The 19815-nt window shown below is 39.5% G+C and overlaps 1 protein-coding gene across 1 annotated transcript in view; it reads right to left on the minus strand.

Annotated features, from left to right (window-relative positions):
- UBAP1 (ubiquitin associated protein 1) overlaps nt 1-19815 on the minus strand; it is a 37803-nt gene that overhangs the window by 17463 nt on the left and 525 nt on the right. The window contains exon 2 of the mRNA XM_065861641.2: nt 844-884. Coding sequence (XP_065717713.1) covers nt 844-877 — 34 coding nt within the window. The 5' untranslated portion in view covers nt 878-884. The remainder of the gene's footprint in view (nt 1-843; nt 885-19815) is intronic.

Consider the following 19815-nt stretch of genomic DNA (forward strand, 5'->3'; position numbering starts at 1 on the left):
AGAGAGACATTTCTTATTCTGTAGTTCAGCTTTATACTTGAAAGACTGAATAAAAAGCTCAAGGACAAACTGAATTTCCCAGGACCCTCTCATCTGAACGATTACCCAGGAAGATCAAGGCTGAGTTTCTAAAAGCAAAAGTTTCTATTTCATGAAAAATCATGTTAGAAATTTCATGTGAATCTCCTAATACTGTCTTGAATGATTACTAATATGAAGAAGCTACATTCCACAAAAAAACCTTGAACTTCAATATTCCACAGAAACATTAATCCTCGCAAATTACACCCCATTTTCTGAAACATAAGCACATATACAGGCAAATGCTTTTTACAATACCAATCACCTGTATGACACTACACATCTCAGAAGAAAATATCTTCTTCACTTGCCTAACCAAAATGTTCAACAAGATTAGTCCAATTCAGGAAAAAATAAAATCACTGCTGAAAAAAAAAAAAGAACAGCTTGATGATACATTAAAAACTTAACTTTCAATCAAACTTCTCACTTGACTTCCATAGAAAGGAGCTATAGACACAGTGTTTGCTGCAGCAAACATCAGATCAGTATCGCAAGTGCAGTTCAGCTTTGATATTGAAGGCAGAGATGGAGGAAGGAGAAGGTGTTATTCTGCCATGAAAGAGTGGGAACAGTAACAGCCTGAATTTCAGTTTAACCAGAGAACAGGCACAGCATCAGCAACCAACTGTGCAAAAAGAAAACCACAGCACTTCATTCTTTACAAAAAAGTCTCTGTGGACTCTCTACACTGGGACATTAGGCAGCAGCAATGATAGGATTTATTCTGTTCAAAAGACAAGGATGCCAAATTGCACTTACCATGAGAGTCGGATCCCAACTTCTTAGAAGCCATTTAGAACCTGAAAAACATTTAAAAACACATTTAATAACTTCATATGAGTAGCACAGCATAAGTCTATGAAATTCTACATTCTTGTCTCTAGATTATGGGATACATTGCAGACAATTGCTGTTTATCATGTTACCAAGATAGATAAACCAACTTATTTTATAGCTCTGAGAAACGACTGAGCAGACAAGTAACTTAGCACAGGGTCTGACAATCTAAATGGCAATATGAAGAAGGAAAAAAAACAAAAACAAAACCACAAACAAACAGCCAAGAAGCAGTCAGGTTGCTCAGGAAGGCAGAGAGTTCCAGATCACAGCACTCACAGGCAGCTCCATCACAGCTCCATGGAGCACACCCTGCTTCCTGCAGTATTAAGAATAGACCTTCCTACTGGAAATCCCACACTGATCCGCTTCAGTTTAATCCCTGCTGCTCTAAAAACGGATACTATGATACTCACTATGCAGTCAGCCAACATGGCAGTTGTCTAGACACACTGGGTAATGCACAGATAACAATACGAATACAGAATAAATGCTACCATTAGGAAGATAGCTTCAGATAAATGCTCAAGAAAACAATGCTAACAATAGTCCTCATCCACTCCTCACAGAATTTTACTAACTACTTAGAAAATTTGGATGCAAGACCTACGTGGCTGTTAAACACACAAGTGCCTAGCCAGCTTTTAACAGAGAGGAGCCTTGTCCTAAGAAAAAGTTGTTTAAGGTAGAATTAGCTGTCTCATTAGTTGTCAGCAAAAACCCTGCTCCAGGACGCTTATGGTGTGTTCAATAACATACTGGTTCTTTTCCTAGATAAGAAGTACATCATAAGATCTTTCTCAAGACACAACAGCATAATTCTTCAAATAACTGAATTTGTAAATCGTCCTTTGACATTATGCATAACAAAGAATGAGAGTTGCCCTTGCTTCTGAAGTCCTTCAGCTCATGGCCTGAAATGCCCAACAGCTGTCCTTCACAAACATGAAGTTATCCAGTACACCCCCACCAGCAGCAGTGTTGAAAGCACAGCTTGGAGAAGATCTAACATTCACACCCACCGTCCCCCAACCGAGATCTTTCCATTGCAGATTCCAACTGCAAACACTACCTTAAAGGTAAGGTGAGGTGAGGATTACACAGACAGCTTAGCTATTCCTTCTGGTAGCTGCTAACATGACTGGGGTCAGAACAGCCAGTTTCAGGTACTTTCGGAAAGTATCTTTTTCTGTGCAAATGTCCCTTTTAACATTATGTTGAAATCAATAGGTGAACAAACTACTGGCTAACAGGAATTCAACACACAGCTAAAGCTGAAGTTGAGAGAAGAAGACTATCTGGGCTGCAACCAGACTTCAGGACACACAGTGAGCAGATGCCAGGCTACAAGGAAATGAGTCACGCTGGGCAATTCCAGGTATACCTTGTACATAAAACTTATGCGTCATACTGCTCAACGTTTGTCAGGTTCTTCTCAGCGCATCTCACCATCTCGCTCAACACTGGTATTATGTCCAAAACCACTCCACTAAGCCAGAGAACTGGTTTTGGCACTAGCTGGCAACTGCTTCTCAGAAGCGAACATAACATTGCAGCTCCAAAGATGGCCTAAACAGCAGGTAAAACAGTGCCAAACCTGCTATCTCAGGAAGGCTGTCCAGGGCAAAGCCAGAAGACCACCCAGTACAGTTGCACATCAACTTTTAGAGCAGAATAGGCTTTACTGGTCCCAGCACCACAGAGGAGAAGACTAGACTGCAGACTAGCGCATATCAAATAGGTTACACCTTTCAGACCCAGACCACACTGTCAGGCAAGCTGCTACATTGCTAGTTCTTCTGTATGAGAGTAGCAATTAAGATGGCCACTTGATTTGTTCTTATTGAAAAAGTCAGGCCATGTGTGAAATCATACAGCCTTCGCATACCTCACCAGTCCTCTGTATGTCACCAGAGACTGTGAGGCACTGCCTGCAAACACATACTACGGCTGACTATCATCCACTACCATTACAGCAAAGCTGCACTAGGAACAAGGCCTCTACACACTTCCTTTAATTTCTGAGAGTTCCTCTTTCTTCTAGTAACTACCTCAGACTGAAAAGCAAGTGCTACATTTTTAAAGAATTTTAAAACTTCTAATGGGAAGAAATAACCTCTTCACTTTGGCAGCTCAAGCAACATGGAAGATTTCTTTCAATACAGCACCAGTTCCCTACAGGCAATACAGATTATGCTGTCTACCTCATTTAACAGAAACTGCTTACTCCAGACTGTACCTACATCAATGGCAAAGACAATTCAAAATATATCATTTTTAGAATGGTAATTTATACCCCCTCCCCAGTTGTGAGGACACACTAAGTTTACCATCTCACACACCTATCACAGGTAACTGAACACTAAATTGTGGTGACATAATTAATTTGCTCCAGGGATATTAGCAGCAATGTGTATGAATCCCACAGAACCAAAGATGTGCATGTTTAACATCCAGGGAGTTTTGCAGTGGCATATCAATCTGGAGCTGCATAAAGCCTTGGATGTGTCCGCAGTGTCAAAATTCCTCTTGCGATTTAATCCCAGATAGCAATCAAAACCACTAAAGCTGCTCGCCCACTTCCCCCGCATCTCCACCCCCAAATAGAAGAGAGAATCAAATGGGAAAGGAGAAACTAATGGATTGAGATAAACACAGTTTAATAAAATAACAAAATAATAGCAATTTACTATTAATTATATATATACACACACACTTATAATATATATGTAAGTGATACTCCATGCAGTTCCTCATGAGCCACCTGTGCTGACCAGCCAGTCCTGGGAAGAGAGGGATCACCCTGGTCCCGAGCAGCCAGTGCTGGGGAGAGAGTGAAAAGGCCAAGAAGGCAGAAAGGCCCAGTGGCCAACTGCAAAATGGTAGAACAGCAAAAGGCCAAACTAAAAGAACTCCTGAACAGAAATCACCAAGAATGGAGACGAACAGGAACACATCTGATAAGCCAGAAAACCCTACTCCTGTTAAATACAAAGTGGGACACCAATGGCATAGAATATTCTCATTGATCAGTCTGTCTGTCAGTCAGGATCTGCCCCATCCATGCCCCCCCTTTCTTGCTGCCTCACACCTGCACACAGAAATCCCAGAAAGACCTTGGCTCCCACAAAACAGCTAAGATATATGTAAGTTCTTACATTCTCTTCATTCCAACTCAAAAACACTGGAAGGTTATTGAAGAAAAACATTAATTCTATCCCAGGGTGTTATCTTCTTGTTCTCAAACTAAATCCAAACAACAACTATGCTAGCTATGAAAAACAAGAGTGCCTAACTGCATGAAGAAAATTAACTATTTCAGTTAAACCAGCAGAATACCCCACATAAGCAGTAAGGATCTTGCTTTTGTTGGTGATCCTGTAGTAAAATCCTAGTAGAGACCAGGCACCTGCATTAACTTCAGGGTGCAGTGGGAAAAACTATTCCTCTGCCTTATGCGACACCTTTTTTTAACTACAGAAGCTAACGCACATCAATAGCAAGCAAATAAAGAAATTTAGCGCTTCCAAAGGAACAGTCACAGTTTAGATTCAGGTAACATTTGAGTTTATATCACACTAGCTCTTACTGACGCACAATGACCACGCACTTATTAACATACCATTACTGCAGAAGGCACTGTCAGCAAACAGAATTGTTACGCACTGCACACAGTAACACTAGAACAGGCTGCCAGCCACATTTCATTGCCTCCTTTCCAAAGAGGGTTTAATTAAAATAGTGTCTTCTGACTAATCAGATTTGATAGACTATTCAGGGACCACTGTTACAAGCATCTTGCTGTTGCTCTGTCCTGATGGTTGGGAAAAAAATATTTGCAGCCATTTAGCAGGTTACTCATGTTGCCACTAGGCTTCTGGGCCTGAAGTGTATTTGCTTAGTCAAAGCCCTTACACAGCACTATAAAGATTTGCTTACCTTTGTTACCGGTCTTCTAGAAATTTAAAGGATTTTCTCCCAAAGCCTTACTCAGAACCATCTAATGGATGACTGCAGCCCTATCTCTGTTGCCTTTGATCTCCAGACTCCAGAACAGGATGCTTCAGCATCAATGGGAACAGCAGATAGGGCACAAATTTTGGTCTGATGCTTTACTGTACATCTTAAATTGACAAAGAAAATACTCTACTGCATGCGAAGTTTTTCAACACCTCTCCTCAGCTAGGGAAACAAGTTACTTACATAATATTACAAGGTTTTCTTACAGCCACCTACAAGCTCTCTTGTACAAATGTAACCTCCTTAGCCGCATTCCCTCATTCTTGGTTCTGGCTAACCCTCTGAAGATCACAGCTGCGAGTGCCTCAAAGTCATAACCAAATGGGATGTTAGCAGCCACTGACAATCTGATGTGAGCTCTTCCCTTCCTGTCTATTATGTTCATTTTTCACTTAGTAACAATATGGCATCATTCTTAAAACCGGCCTGGGAGGAACACAGCAGAGTGGAGCCCAGGAGGGGGAGAGACGACTTCAGAGGGATGACATAAGGGGTTGGGTGGACAAGAAAAGAATCATAACAACAACAACACCACCACCAAAACAAACAAACAAAAACACAAACCAAACCAAACAAGCAAAACCACACACACACAAAAAACCCACACAAAACAAAACACACGCACAAAAAAAACCCAAAAACTGGAGAGGTTTGAAGGGACAGCATAGAGATGACCAAGACAGTCCACCTGGCATGTCACCACTTAAACCTGAACGACTACTTAGCTGTGCTGCCGGACAAGGAGAATGCAGAGAAGCATGACTTGGTGCATTCAAGCAATTCCAGAGGGACAGTCTCATCAACAGACCAAAAAAAAAAACAATTATTACCAAGAGTGACTCATGGGGAGCTGCTGGGAAGTGGTAGTAGTTTTTAATTATTATTTCCATGTTCCTTCTACTGGTGTTTTCCCTGAAGTTTATATCTATGTGCCTTCTCTTCTGAAAGAGCTCTGACTGGTCAAGTTGGAAGCATCCTACCATTAGTGGTACCTTAAACAGCTTTTTCAATGACATCTCAAGCCAATTTAACTATTTCTCTTCTTGCTATAGCCCTCATTTTGTGGTGCAAGTATGTCTAGATTCCAGACCACATGAATTCTCTGAAGTAACTTCCATCTAAGATTCAGATAAATGAGAAATGTACTTCTTATGGGTCAGAGGAAACCGAAATGCCTTGAGTTATCAATCACAATCAATTCAGCACATCTGTGATTTTTCAGAGAATAAAGACCTGATCTTGCAACTTCCATTTTGCCTGCTAATACACATTGCATAGTCTAAGGATCCAGAACCAAGGATGCATTCATTCATCCTGGAAACTACAAAAGACAAAAAAGTTTCAGAAAGAAAAAATCACTTCTTTGCTGCCCATATTACATCCATGAACTACTACCAATTTTACACCAAGAAACAGTGAAAAGCAATTTCTTTCAAGTGACTGACTTCTAATGCGTCACAGGTTTCCAGATTTAGACAGTGGTTTAAATTTTTACTCTAACTACTTGTTTCAGTGCAAGTGAAAGGCTATAACCAACATCAGGATTCTGCGTATAGCCTCATACAACAAAAATAGAAGCAGACAGTGCCTGTTGCTAAGATAAAACAGAGGTTAAGATTCTCATATCAAAGCTTCCCACCTATGCAAGTGTTCAATCATTGCTACGCAACTGAAATCTCTGACGTCAACTGACAGTAAAAAGCTGACCACAGAAGTTTGCTACAGCTACAAACCGGATTTTTTTCACTTACTGTAGTCTCCAGATGACATCACCCCAAAAACTGCAGCAAATGCTTCTGCTTTGTACCTCTAACAGTCCTGTGAACAATGAGCTGTCAGCTGCATGGAGGTATTTCCCTTTCATTAAGCATAAACGCATTGAGCCACTGATAACAGCTCTTCAGAATGTTGCAACTATGTGCAACAACAACTTTAAAAAAAGGAAAAAAAAAAAAAAAGAAAAAGCATCACTTTCACTAGTCTTAACAGAAAAATAAAGTTTTAAGTATGTCTACAGTAATTCTTTAAGTGCTACTGCAATCAGGAGATAGGGTATATTAAGATTCTTGGTCTATTTTAAAATCAATGAGAATAAACCACACACTCTTTGAAGCAAATACAAGTGTGGAGTTTCCATTCAATTTTCAATAGGCACTGCTTAAATCAAAACTAATGACACATCTTCATTTCATGGGATACAAGTACAAGTGGTCACCCTAAATTAAATCAAAAGCAGAGTAAGGATAACACTGACAATGGGGGTAGAAGGAGGATGGGATGAGATATCTCTGTTGCATACACCCCCCCACGGATCGACAATCCAAGCAACTGTGATGAGAGATCCAAATTTCGAAGGACAGCCCATAGCACCAAAGTAATTCAGTATTTTATTTCCAATGATTGAGGGGCAGAGAGACACAAACCAATAATCCAGCACTTTTAAAAACATTTCCAAGATACGTGAGTGGGAAGGATGGGGAGCAAAGAGCCCCTTGTGTGCAGATCACATTATTGCATTAAAAGACAATGCTCTTTAGCAATGGCAGTAACATCCATTGTAGGGTTGCACATGCAGATGTTGGATAGCAAGTTTCTAGTGGAAAAAAAAATCATTCTTCAATCAGTTGCTTCAATCTGTTGCTTAGTGTGACACAGTGGGCAATTAGACATTCTGCTTCAGCATACATCAATTGATGGAAGTTAAAGCAGAAGACAGCTCTTCCATAGGCTCTCAGAGAACCACAGCATCTCTCACGCTGTTGTTCTGCATAGATTCACTGCATTAATATTAGGCACCTGTAGTTACGCAGCTATCCTCATGTCGGATCCCACTTTGTTCATTAAAGACACCACACTTGTTAAAAGCATATACTATTTGAGCTGGTTAAGGATTTAAGGCTCTTAACTGATAATGGGCAGCTCTACCTCTAAGATCCTGACTGCACATTTGGAACGTAAGGTAATTTGCCATACATTTCACCCAGAAATAAGGGAAAACCCTACAATGGCTGAGGAAACACATAACACTAACGCACTAGTTTTAAAATCACTGAATCACTTACTAGCCACACAAGCTTCCAAGGAAGTTGAAGTTTATATACCACACAAGCCTCTAGAACTACAAGTTTCACAGGCAATAGCATAAGAAAACTGAAAATTACAGACAGCCCTGTGGTTGAGGCAAATCAGTGCAAGCTCTTCCTTTGGCCAGAGACTGACATGTCGAGCAGGAGTATAGAGAATGCACATACCCCAAATTGACATTTACCTGTTTCAGCAAATGAATTACTTCTTTTAAAATGGACTCTTTTCGAAAAAGGAATCCTGTCACAAGACAAAGCCATCTATAACCAACATCTAAGGATGGTCTGGCTTCCTGTCTCAGCAGACAAGGGGATAGCCCAACTTCTGTCAACTCCAAGAACAGATATGGATTACACAGTGTAGCTCCTATCAGTGATTGTTACCTAAGTTATTTAAAGACCATCTAAACAGAAAAGCAGAGGAAAAAACACACGTGGGTTTCTTTTTTCTTGCTTCTCAAGATCAGCTTCACAAATTTAGAAGCTACAAGATTAACAAGAAGAGTGTGGTAAACTAGAAACAGAAGGACCATCTTCCCCTCCTTGAGATACAACAGAAGCAAGACAGACATTTGCATGATAAACCATAGCAGAAAATATAAATATGCTGTCCCAACTCCTACATTCTAGGAAAAAAGTGAGACAATATGATCCAGCACTTGTACTACCAATGAGGGCTACAATAATCTCAAAATGCAGAAATGAAACAAGTCTCAAATTTGATGAGCAGAAAAAATGCTTTTAGCTACTATTTTCCTATATATAAAGTTTGAATAGCAAACACCTACCACTTCTGAGAGCTTAAAATACCCAGATGGAAAGCATCTAGCAACTATTGACAAATTTTGCTACTTCAACTTAATTAGCACAAGACTTCATACTACTACAAACAAGGCAAATCTTCTAAAAGTAATCTTTGCACTATCCAGAGCCACATATGTGCATTAACTTTTCTATTTTCTATTTCTGTTTCCAATATTTCAATACAACCCTTCTCACTGGTAGCTAGAGAAAGTTGCTATTAATAGTTTCGACAACAAAATAGACCACTTGTTCTGTTCTTTTGGTAAAGATGTATGAAAAAACAGCAGAATATCCTGCACATTTAAAAATGTATGTCTGGAACCCAGGGCAGCATAAGCTAATCAAAATGTTGCTCTATTTGTTGCTGTAATACTTCAACATACAACAAGCTAACTCTGAAGTACTTGAATATTATTAATACTTCAGACTTGCCCCAATTATGAATGAGGAGAGACAAGCATTCCCAAAATGCTGCCAACATACATATTGAACAGCTTTTGCTATTAATCAGAACATCTCCTTTTTAATCCAAAAATAACAGAATCTGTTCTGTTTCAAGTTATATATTCTTACAGTCTTTAACCAAGAGAGGCAGACAAGTAGCTGGCATATTATAAGTTCAACTCCTGGTGACCATACCAAGACATACTCCCAACACCAACACAAGAACTCTAATTATTTTCTTCCAGAAAGCAATTTGTATTGTTTTGATAAATATTGGTTAACTCGAATTTAAGTCACTTTTAACACACTACAACAATTAAATTACTCTACTTAAAAAAAAACATTCCAAACAAAGCTTTTCCCTGCTAAAGCTCAGAACAGTACTATTTACTGATATTTATGGTTTTGGTCAGAAACATGGTGAAATACAAGTGCTTATGGAATTATTTTTAAAAAGGAGACAGAAAACATCTAGCAAGAAATCAAGTTGGACAAAAAATTTTAGATGGAAAATAAAATCTGCCAGCAGGTCAAACATTGCTTGCCATTTCCTATATTTAAACTCAGCCAAGATACGTGTCTACTGCACCGTACAAGGATAATGGGACCAGTGTTAGACCACTATAGATTAACCATTTTTTCCTCTTATACTAGGGTCACATTCACTACCCACTCTCACCACAGACTTAATCTTTTCCCAGAAAAACTCAGTATGGTACTGACAAAATACAGCTTGTTAAATAAACCATTCCACCTACAAACAACTCTGCCTGCCCTGCAGGAAGCAGGCTAAAACCTTGAACTCAACACAGGAGCCACCGCTTCAAATCCTGATTGTGCCCTCCATCCAAGCAGTTTAAATACACCTAAGGCCACCAACAGCCTTCTCCCACTCCCTACGAAATCCATCCCGTAATGTGGTTAAAACTGCTAAACTTCTCCAGTTCTTTGACATCCATTTCTCCCAACTAAAAGAGCCACATTCTGAGAAGGCAAGTTCCCTGCAAATTCACTTAATTTAGAAGTCAACAATCATGGAATGGTTTTGGTTTGAAAGGACCTTAAAGATCACCTATTTCCAACCCCCCTGCAATAGGCAGGGACACTTTCCACTAGACCAGGTTGCTCAGAGCCCCATCCAACCTGGCCTGGAACACTTCCAGGGATGGGGCACCAACAGCTTCCCTGTGCAGCTTGTTCAGTGTCCCCCACCATCATGGGGAAGAAATTCTTCCTTATATGTAATCTACCCTCTTTCAATTCCATCTCTCAGTGTTGCCTGTTTTTCAGGAAACACTCCTATTCACCACAGGTTGCTCTTTCACCAAATATGCACTTTGAGATACATGAAAGTAGAAGTTCTAAAAGCTTCCTGCTACTGAAGCACCTGCAAGCTGATCACAGCATACCTGGAAAAGTGTGTTCTCTGCAAAGGAACAACATCAAACTCTCACCATTTCAAGCATTCCTGATTTTCAAAACATACCTCATAAGCTTGGTTTGCCTTTATTTTGACAGCGCTAATGTAAGAAATGTGAATTCTGTCTTAGGTGCTACAGTTGTGACATTCTTCACACACTTGACTTTGGGTTTTTTTTAATACATATTCTGCCACCCACTAACATCCCACTGGTACAGCTTCAGCTTTCAATATTACCGCATTTCATCCTTAATTCATGTGTCCCTCATACTAAGCCACTAGGTATCTGTCTTCAACCAACCCTTCCTATCAAGGATGAGACTAGAAAATAAGCACATATAGAAATACATCTCTGAAAAATCCCAGGTTTTGCTGCACTGAAGGACAAAACTTACATACAAGGAAAAACAACTACTCACCACTGTCCAAGGTGAACACTTACGTCAGCTATTTTCATATGTTCAGTGAGCTGACGTCTCAATAGGGACATACCCATTCCCAGACTAACTGAACAGAACAAAGGAATCAAACTGAAATATAAAAAAGTGAACCAAGCTAATAAAAATGTCATCCCATTGCAATAATGCCTAAATAAGAAGCAATATTGTTTTATCCCCATATAAAGTACCAGTTAAACCTGTTCTCATGTTTTCCCACCCAGTCCAAACAGGACTTAATGACTGCATTACAAAGATGACCTAGATGGCAAATACTATCAGTAGTCAACAGTGAATTAAATCCTACTACCAGAAATCATATTTTAAATGAGCAAGACCAACTTGTTTTAATTAAACATGGAACCAGTGCAAAACAGAGCAGGAAGAGCAGAAAACAGTCTTAAAGGCAATACTTACACCTTAACTATTTACTGAAAAGGCTTGTTAACTTTAGAAAAGACCAGAGCTGGTAGCAAAGATTAAGTTCCACTCTTTGGTAACGCACAGAAACAGAAGTCATCACTACTGGCTATCAAAACCAAAACAAAATGAAACACAAGAAAAACAAACAACAACAAACCACCAATCAAACAAAACAAAACCCAAAAACTGACACCTGAAAACAGCAGTAGACACCTGACTAGGCTCAGCAAAACAGTGGTACCCACATCAAGTACACTTCTCGATTTGAATTCATCTGGAACACAGGAAGTTGTCTTGAGTAAACTTATCTAGTGTAAAAAAGTGGAAACCAATCTTTGTGCAGAGAAATCAAACTGAGGTTGCCCTTTGCTACAGTGGATGTATTACAAAAATAGAATACCATATGTAAAAGAGCTGCTTGCTGTGCTGTGTACTAGAAAAGTCCAGTGGCCTACACCACCTGAAGGCAGCACACTCCAGTCCTGAACAGAAACATCTCCCTTGCAATTTTCTGATTTTTGGTTCTGAAACAGTAAAAGCCACTCTATTTAGGACTGATTAAGTGAAAATATGGTTCAGTTAGGTGGAAATATAGCCCAACAATGGACTGAAAAGTTCAGGAATGGAAGCCACAAACAACAGGGAAAAAAGTCAGTACATCTGTTAGGTGAGGTTCTGTCTGTGTGTGCAGCTCCCACAGCTGAGGTTACCAGCAGTGAAGACACACAAACAAACAGACCATCCTCACTCTCTGAGAAGGAAATCAGAGCAACTACCCCATCCCTCAGATGTAACTTTCAAAGATGCTCCAGTTGCTGCACCCACCTTTACATACTGCTTTAAAAAAACCTTTTGGTATCACAAGCATCACTCCTTCCTCCATCCTACGCAGTGGTCACTAGCTACATTCAGGCAAGATACTCAGTAGATCCTTGAGCATCATAAAATAACCTCCACATCAGCTTATCTTAATTCCAGTTGTCTCCATATAAAATGAGTTTCAAAATCTATGTTTAACCACTCAAAAAACCCACAAAAACACATAAAAAACAAAAACAAAAACAAACAAACAAAACCCCCCACAAAACTGAAAATGTCTGCTTTCTCTCTGTGTAAGACAACAACTCAATTTGCCATCCCAGCACTGCAGTCCTACAATTGTGGTTAATGTTTGGAGCACATGAATTTAAGGACTAGTGTAGAATGGAAGCCTGCACTTCACTACATAGACAGAAAGATCTTTCTGCCAGGAACATAGAGAGCAAAGTCCAGAAACTCACAAGGTACTGAGTGATCAGACATGTGACAAACGTGCACAATTACAAGCCTCCCAATGATAAAAGCATATGAAGACTGAACTAGAGCTGCATGCTCAAATGGAATGGAAAATGTGAGAGAAACCACAGCCATAAAAAGACACCACTTTCAAATGCAATATAAAAGGCTACAGCATATGCCAGGAATTGAACACCCTTATAGACACACTCTTCATTCACTACCATTCCCCTAAGCAGAAAGTAGTTTTGCAAAATACCCCTTATACTCTCAGAATCACCTAATTCTTTCATGAGACTTGAAAAGAAAGCTGTCAAGGCACTCAACCAGCAGTAAAGCTATCCTTCTTCTGCAGGTGCGAGGAACAGGGCACAAAACTGAAGCAGTTTGCCCACAGTCATCCAGCTCAGTCAGCAATAAAGCCAGAATAGAACTTGTATTTCTTGAATCTCAAATCCACAGCTACCCCAGGAACCTCACTACACTCTCTCAAGTTTGGACCAATATATATTTTTTCTCCATCAAATCACTCTTATTCAGCTTTCCATCTAACTATAAAAACCTTAAGGATATTCTTCTGGACTGAAAATATGAAATTTGATTTAGTCCAAGCTTTATTTATAAGTTACTACTTCAAATTCATTTAAGTCTGCTATTTTGTTCTATACTATATATCCAGTCTCGCTCAGTGGTATAACCCTTTTTCCTGCATATAAGAAACTTCTGTAGCAGCTATAGTAACAAATGCAACTCCTGAAACACTTTATGTATAACCAAACAGGAACAGTTCATTCTATGTGCAGAAGCAACTTCCAGAGATGCATTAGCTTCATGTCAAAACGTCCAGAGGAAATATCTGACTCAGCTTCAGCAATCTAGCCTTACTTCTATTTTATAACTAGACAACAGCAGGTTGCTGGATGACATTCCCCCATGACTACCCAACAGCCATATACACCGCTCTTCCGCTCCTAACATCTAACAGACTGGCAACAATACGGGACTGCAAACAGTGCAGGGATCTGTCTCAGTGGACTATCACTGCTGTGGCAAAGCAGCAAGATCTGTTTTTTAAAGAAGTAAAGCAGAAGCAGTAGAGCTTGACCATTCCTCAACTGAGATGTCAGATTTTCTTCTGAAACCTGAAAATCAGATGCCGTCCACCTCTTTTATAATCCATATATTTGCTTAAATCCAGCTTACTTTAGCAAATCAAACCAGTGCTGCCTAACAACCGAACAGGAGCATCACATTTACATTCCTGTAGTAACATCAAATTATGGGATAACTACGTCTTGCAGAAGGTTTGTAGTAAAATGGATACACAACTTCTCTCTTTCCCTTCAAGGTGGGAGAGAAGACCTTTACATTACTCAGTAGAATCAATTTATTCACAGCACAGCTAGATCCCTGCACTAAATACTGGTGTATTTCAAGAGTTCACCACTTTAGGAGAGGGGAGAGAAGGCACAGGGAAAGGGCAGAACTTCATCAGTCCAACATCACAACACATACAGAACACCCAGTAGAGAAGCTCAGGTATGAAAAGGATGACATTTTTGTGTCACACAAACAGATGTGATAGCCATTCTGTCAACAAAATGTGTATTTGTAGAGTCCATCACCAGCAGCTGAGACCACCTAGCCATTCATGCCACATTAAAATTCTTCATCTTTGTCTACCTTCATTCACCTTGCATCTCATAATATACCTGCGGATTCTTTAAGTCATATTTATTAGGCTTTTCCAGCTGAAAATCTTCATGTAGAAGACATTACAGAACATAACAGTGCCACACTTATGTCCACACTGGAATTTGTTAGCTCTCCATCTGCACACAAATCCAGAAAAATTCAATAGTGTTAGTTAAAAGCAACAAGCCCTTCACTGTCATTGCTTGCATTTTCTTTGCAAATAAATTACATTACTAAGCACAGGCATTCAGTGGTTGAGGAGTACTTTATAACCTTTTCAGCAGCTACTGAAAGATTTACAGGTAAGTCAAGAAAAATCATGTACCAAACTCCCTTATACAAACAAGAAGGAAACCTGTAACTGCAGGCATTTTGAAAACTGCTGCTTGCTAAGACACTAATGAGAATCAGAAGCTAGCAATTGTTCTTCCACAGAGAGTTCAGTGGCTTAAAGGAAATTAATTTGTGCAAGCATGAGACTCCTTACCAGCTGTCGGATTCCCAAAATGTGTCTCCCCTGCAACTGAAAGTCTGACAGTTCTTTGGATTAAAACAGTTACACAAATAATTTGGCTCATTATAGCTTGACAAAAAAATTTTCTTACCCAAATATTTGCTTTAAGTTATTCCTCAGAATAGTATCTGAAAGATGCTTCAAGCAGTTACATGCTCAATTGTAAAAGTAATTGACAGTACAGAGCCCTAGCAGCAAATAACAGCTTGATTAGGTTTATAAGGAGCTCATAAACCTCAGAGGCATACAATACAGAAACGTGTTCCCCCAGTTCTTTATGGTTCATGACCACCCAAAGTGCAGTTACTTTTTACTACTACAATTTTTCCATTCATTTTTGTTTGCAAAACTCCAACTCACACTTAATTTAGGGGGATACATTCACTTACTCATCACCCCTCTTCCCAATAAGGAACCTACAGGTACTTTCTGAAAAGCGCAACAACCCGCTTTTCGTACTGTTATGAACACAGCAAGCAAAATGAAACTCAATCTTTCATTTTTTTTTTTCTACCAAGATATCAAACAGACTGGCAACAACCGCTTGTGGTGACCTAATACTCAATTAAAAGATTAAGAACACATTCTTTGCTCAGAAGGTATACAGCATAAAGCTTTTCTACCTGTTTCTGTCACACACAATTTTATTGCAGATGATTGTGATTTTATTCATATAAACTCCCTTTCCTACTAGATATGTCTCCTATATTGCTATTTCACATTATTATATACTACTGTGCAAGGATACCACATGACAGTATTAGTCATAAGGGTGGAACCCAGTGAGGCTTTCTTGTATCAGAAAAGGAAATACATATGCTTTAACAATTACTTTGCAGAGTGTTTATGAACTAGGAGTCCAGCTTTATTCTAGAGTTCAGAACTGATGAGGCAAATCAAGTCGAACACATATGCACATCTCTATGTCTAGATTAGGCACAGTGCTAACATTTGACATAGCACAACTGGTAACACACATACTCTTAGAAATCCAACCTCCCAAACTCAGAGAATAAACCTCATCAGCCATCTCAGCCACAGATTCACCTTCTGCTAACCTAGAGATGTCTAGTGGTGCAAGCAAGCATGTACATGATATGAAAGACTTAATTTAAGACCATTCATAATCTAGCAGACAGTCATCATGAATGCTGATCTCCAGCAACACAGACCAGAATAACTAGGATCTCACAACTCTATTACTAGTTTCCATGATACTATCAATAGCTTAGTAGTTTTAGTATATTCATATTCAGACCATCTTCCAGCTGAAGAACTGTCTGCTTCTTAGATAGGACTCATGTTCTAACTTCCCCACTTAGAATGTTACTCTGGTGCAAGAGTTTCCAACACAAAGTGCAGCTGAGAAAATAGAAGCTCAGAATTTCCATTTGAACTTGGTCAGTTAGCTAGAAACTGTAATGCTACTAATACAACATGGTATTTTGAACTAATCTACTTTCCCTTCTAGAAAATAAGATTTAAACCTAAGTCAGAGCCATGATATATTTCACTGTTTCAAGTACCTTGGAAGTTTAAAAGGTTCTGAAAAGACCTTGCAGCCTTCAATGAGGGAAAAACAAAACAAAACAAAAACCAACCAAACAAAACCAAAACAACAAAAACCCCAAACAAAACATCAATAAACAAACAAACAAAACACCAACAAACCACAACACAGACAACTAAGTCTGGACATACAAGTTGTTCTTCCAACCTTTCCCAGCCTCAGGAAAGACAGTGTTTCCTAACATCTACAAAAATGCCATACCAAAATTACCATACAAGAAGGACATGGAATAAATTTGATCATTCAGGAGAGGGAAAAATCCAAATGCTCAGTTCATCTTAGATATCTCAATACAAGACACTACACTGACTGCAAAAGGTCATCAGGGACACACAACATGAGCTTATTAAAACCAAGTCAGAGGGTCGAAGCATTAAACAATGCACTTGCATACCAGAGAGGATTACCTACCTAAGCAGTTAACACAGAAAAACCGTGAGCGATCAACTGCCATCCCAGTGATCAACTGTAGAGTGGTACACACTGCAAGATCAACAGCACTGCCTTCACAGTTATAAGGGCAAGCAGACACAATACAGGGAAGAGAAATCAACCTTTGATGCAGCCTAGAAGACCTACTTTTTCAAACAAGAGAGCTATTTATAACTTTTAAACAACCTTTCTTTGCATTTTCTTCAAACACCAGTTTTCCAAAACATCTTCCAGAGCTTTTCAATTACAGCTCCGTTAAACCTTTGCACTGACATTGATTTGAATTGCACTGATCAATTTTAAATAGATAGTAATGCCTTTAGGTAGAGATCCTTGTAAAATGACAGCAGAAGCTCTGAAGTTTGTGACTGAAAAGACCAGGTGTGATTACATTAGAAACAAAATGTCAGATAAGGCTGCCGAAGAGTTCTGTCTAACAAGTAAAACTGAATTTCTCACAGATCAATTTATCAAAATATTAAATCCAGCACCAACTGTAAAATACAGGAAAACACTGATGTCAAAAACTTACATTATAGAGACTAGATATTGACAACAACGTTGAATGTCCTGAATTATCAATCCCTAAAGTTTGTGGAAGCAACAAAAAACCATAAGCTTACACAAAAAGGAGAGGCAGTAAAGTGATGTTTTCTGTGGCATTACAGCACTTTTGCCACCAGCACCAGCCAAAACAGCTCTGGCTGCCAGTGTGACCAAGTCAGATGAGGTGGCCTGCTGAGGTAGCCCAGAAACAGGACTCTTAGTCTGCTAGTTAGAGACTTTTGTTTCAGGATAACAAGTGCTGGGCACTGCAAAACACCATGTGAACAACAGAGGTGGAGCTCTTGCACGTGTTTTTTTGATGATTTTTCATCATTAAGATTTTTCTATCCACCAACATATACTATAAAGCAAGTCTCCCAGATGACCAGTATATTCTCTACACTGATCAGTATATTCTCAAAATATTCTGAAAACAGAAGTTCAACTGATTAAACTATCATTTATCCATTCACATACCTTCCATCTGAGATTTCTTTGCTTTTTACCCTTTGAAGCTTCAGGTAACGGTTTCAGCTTTCACTTGACTTACACAGTGTCTGATCTTGGTAGAAGCAACTTCCTCCCTAGACCCTTTGCTCCACAGTGCACTCACAGGGGAAAAAAGAACTATCAAACTTGCAGGCCAGACATAGGTGGTGAGACAGGAAAAGTACAATCACTTTCAGTTTTGTTTCTCAAACCACAAGCTTGCAAAAACTAAGATTAAAGACTACATTTTTTCTCTCCCCTATCCTTAGAATTGAACTTTTGTCTGAAAGGCTTGAGTCATCCAATTACAATGGTGATTTAAAGCATCGCTGCCACTTAGGAATCACAGTTCTGCACATACAGAAAACTGAAGTCATTAAGTATCAGTACTGCCATGGCACTGCAATCTAACACCATCCCGCACATGCAAGAAGTGCCATCCTCTGAGGATGATATAGGAAGGAAGGAGAGGAAGAGGACTAGTTGCAGTACCATCTCTTCCTCCTTCTCCTGAGCACCCTAGGTCACAGCTGGAGTAAGATTCCCCCAGCCAAGCTCCCAGGAAAGCCTCTAAACCCCATAACAGGCTGTGAGATGCAGCATGCCATCTATCAGCAGCACGGCCACTGAAGTTACATCACCAGTCACAATTCAGTTGTTCCTTCATTCGGCAATACTCTCTTGTCATTGGGGAATATCCACCTCAAAGTGCTCAAATTTGACATTGATACATGATGGCAGCTATATCAGTTGTGCAGCCAAGTGCCAGAGTCTACCCGCTTATCTCTGTTCTAATGAGACAGCAAAAATGTCACAAGAGTTCTGTAAGACTACTTTATTTACTTGTTCAGAATTTTCAAGTTATGTGAGGAATAAAAATATTTGATAAGGTGATTACTCATTTCCATCTATTGTGATCTCTTTTAGTAATTAAAAAAATACAGCAATCCTAATTTTCCCTTTAAAATGATAGATTCTAAGCTATCAAAAGTCAGGAAGACAGTTCTTGAATTATACTAAACAGTTTCATAAAAATTTTAAATGTTTTACATCTAGTAAGCACTGAGCAAACAGAACACAAGGTATTATCAGGAAGTTAAAAACTACAAAACTAAAGTTCTTGTATCAGTCTATAGATCCATGGCATGTCTGCATCTCAAACACAGACAAAGATATGATCCTCTTCCCCATTGAAAAGCAGAATAGCTAACTGGAAAAGATCCAGAAACAGATATTAAGCACAAAAAGAGATGTGGAGGGCTACAACACATAAAGTAAACATGATTTTGGTTCTTCAGCCCACAAGACGACACAAAGATTTAACACAGTAGAAATCTAAAGTCACGAGCAGCATAGGGAAGATGAGTAGTATAGTTTTAACAACATAAGAGCCAGAAATCAACAAATTACCCTAAGGCAAGCTTGACAAAAACACACACACATTCTCCCAAACAAAAACCGATATCTCGGTTCTTCACAGATTTAGTTACCGTGGGGAGGAACTACCTCCCAAATATCATGGATACTAACTGTTCGCTCAGTTTCCAACAGCAATTAGCTCTTAGAAGGCATATTCATCAAGGGTTATTAAGCAGAAAGGTATTCCCTTGACTGAGGCAGGCCCCAAACCAGTAGGAAAGCAGGAGAGGGCAGCGAAAGCAGTGTCACTGCCCCCGGGTCCAGCCCAGGACAGAGCACCAGGACCCTGACCCTCTGAGCCGGCCCTGTGGGCTCTCAACTCC

The sequence above is a fragment of the Patagioenas fasciata genome, chromosome Z, assembly GCF_037038585.1.
Source record: "Patagioenas fasciata isolate bPatFas1 chromosome Z, bPatFas1.hap1, whole genome shotgun sequence".
NCBI lineage: Eukaryota > Metazoa > Chordata > Aves > Columbiformes > Columbidae > Patagioenas > Patagioenas fasciata.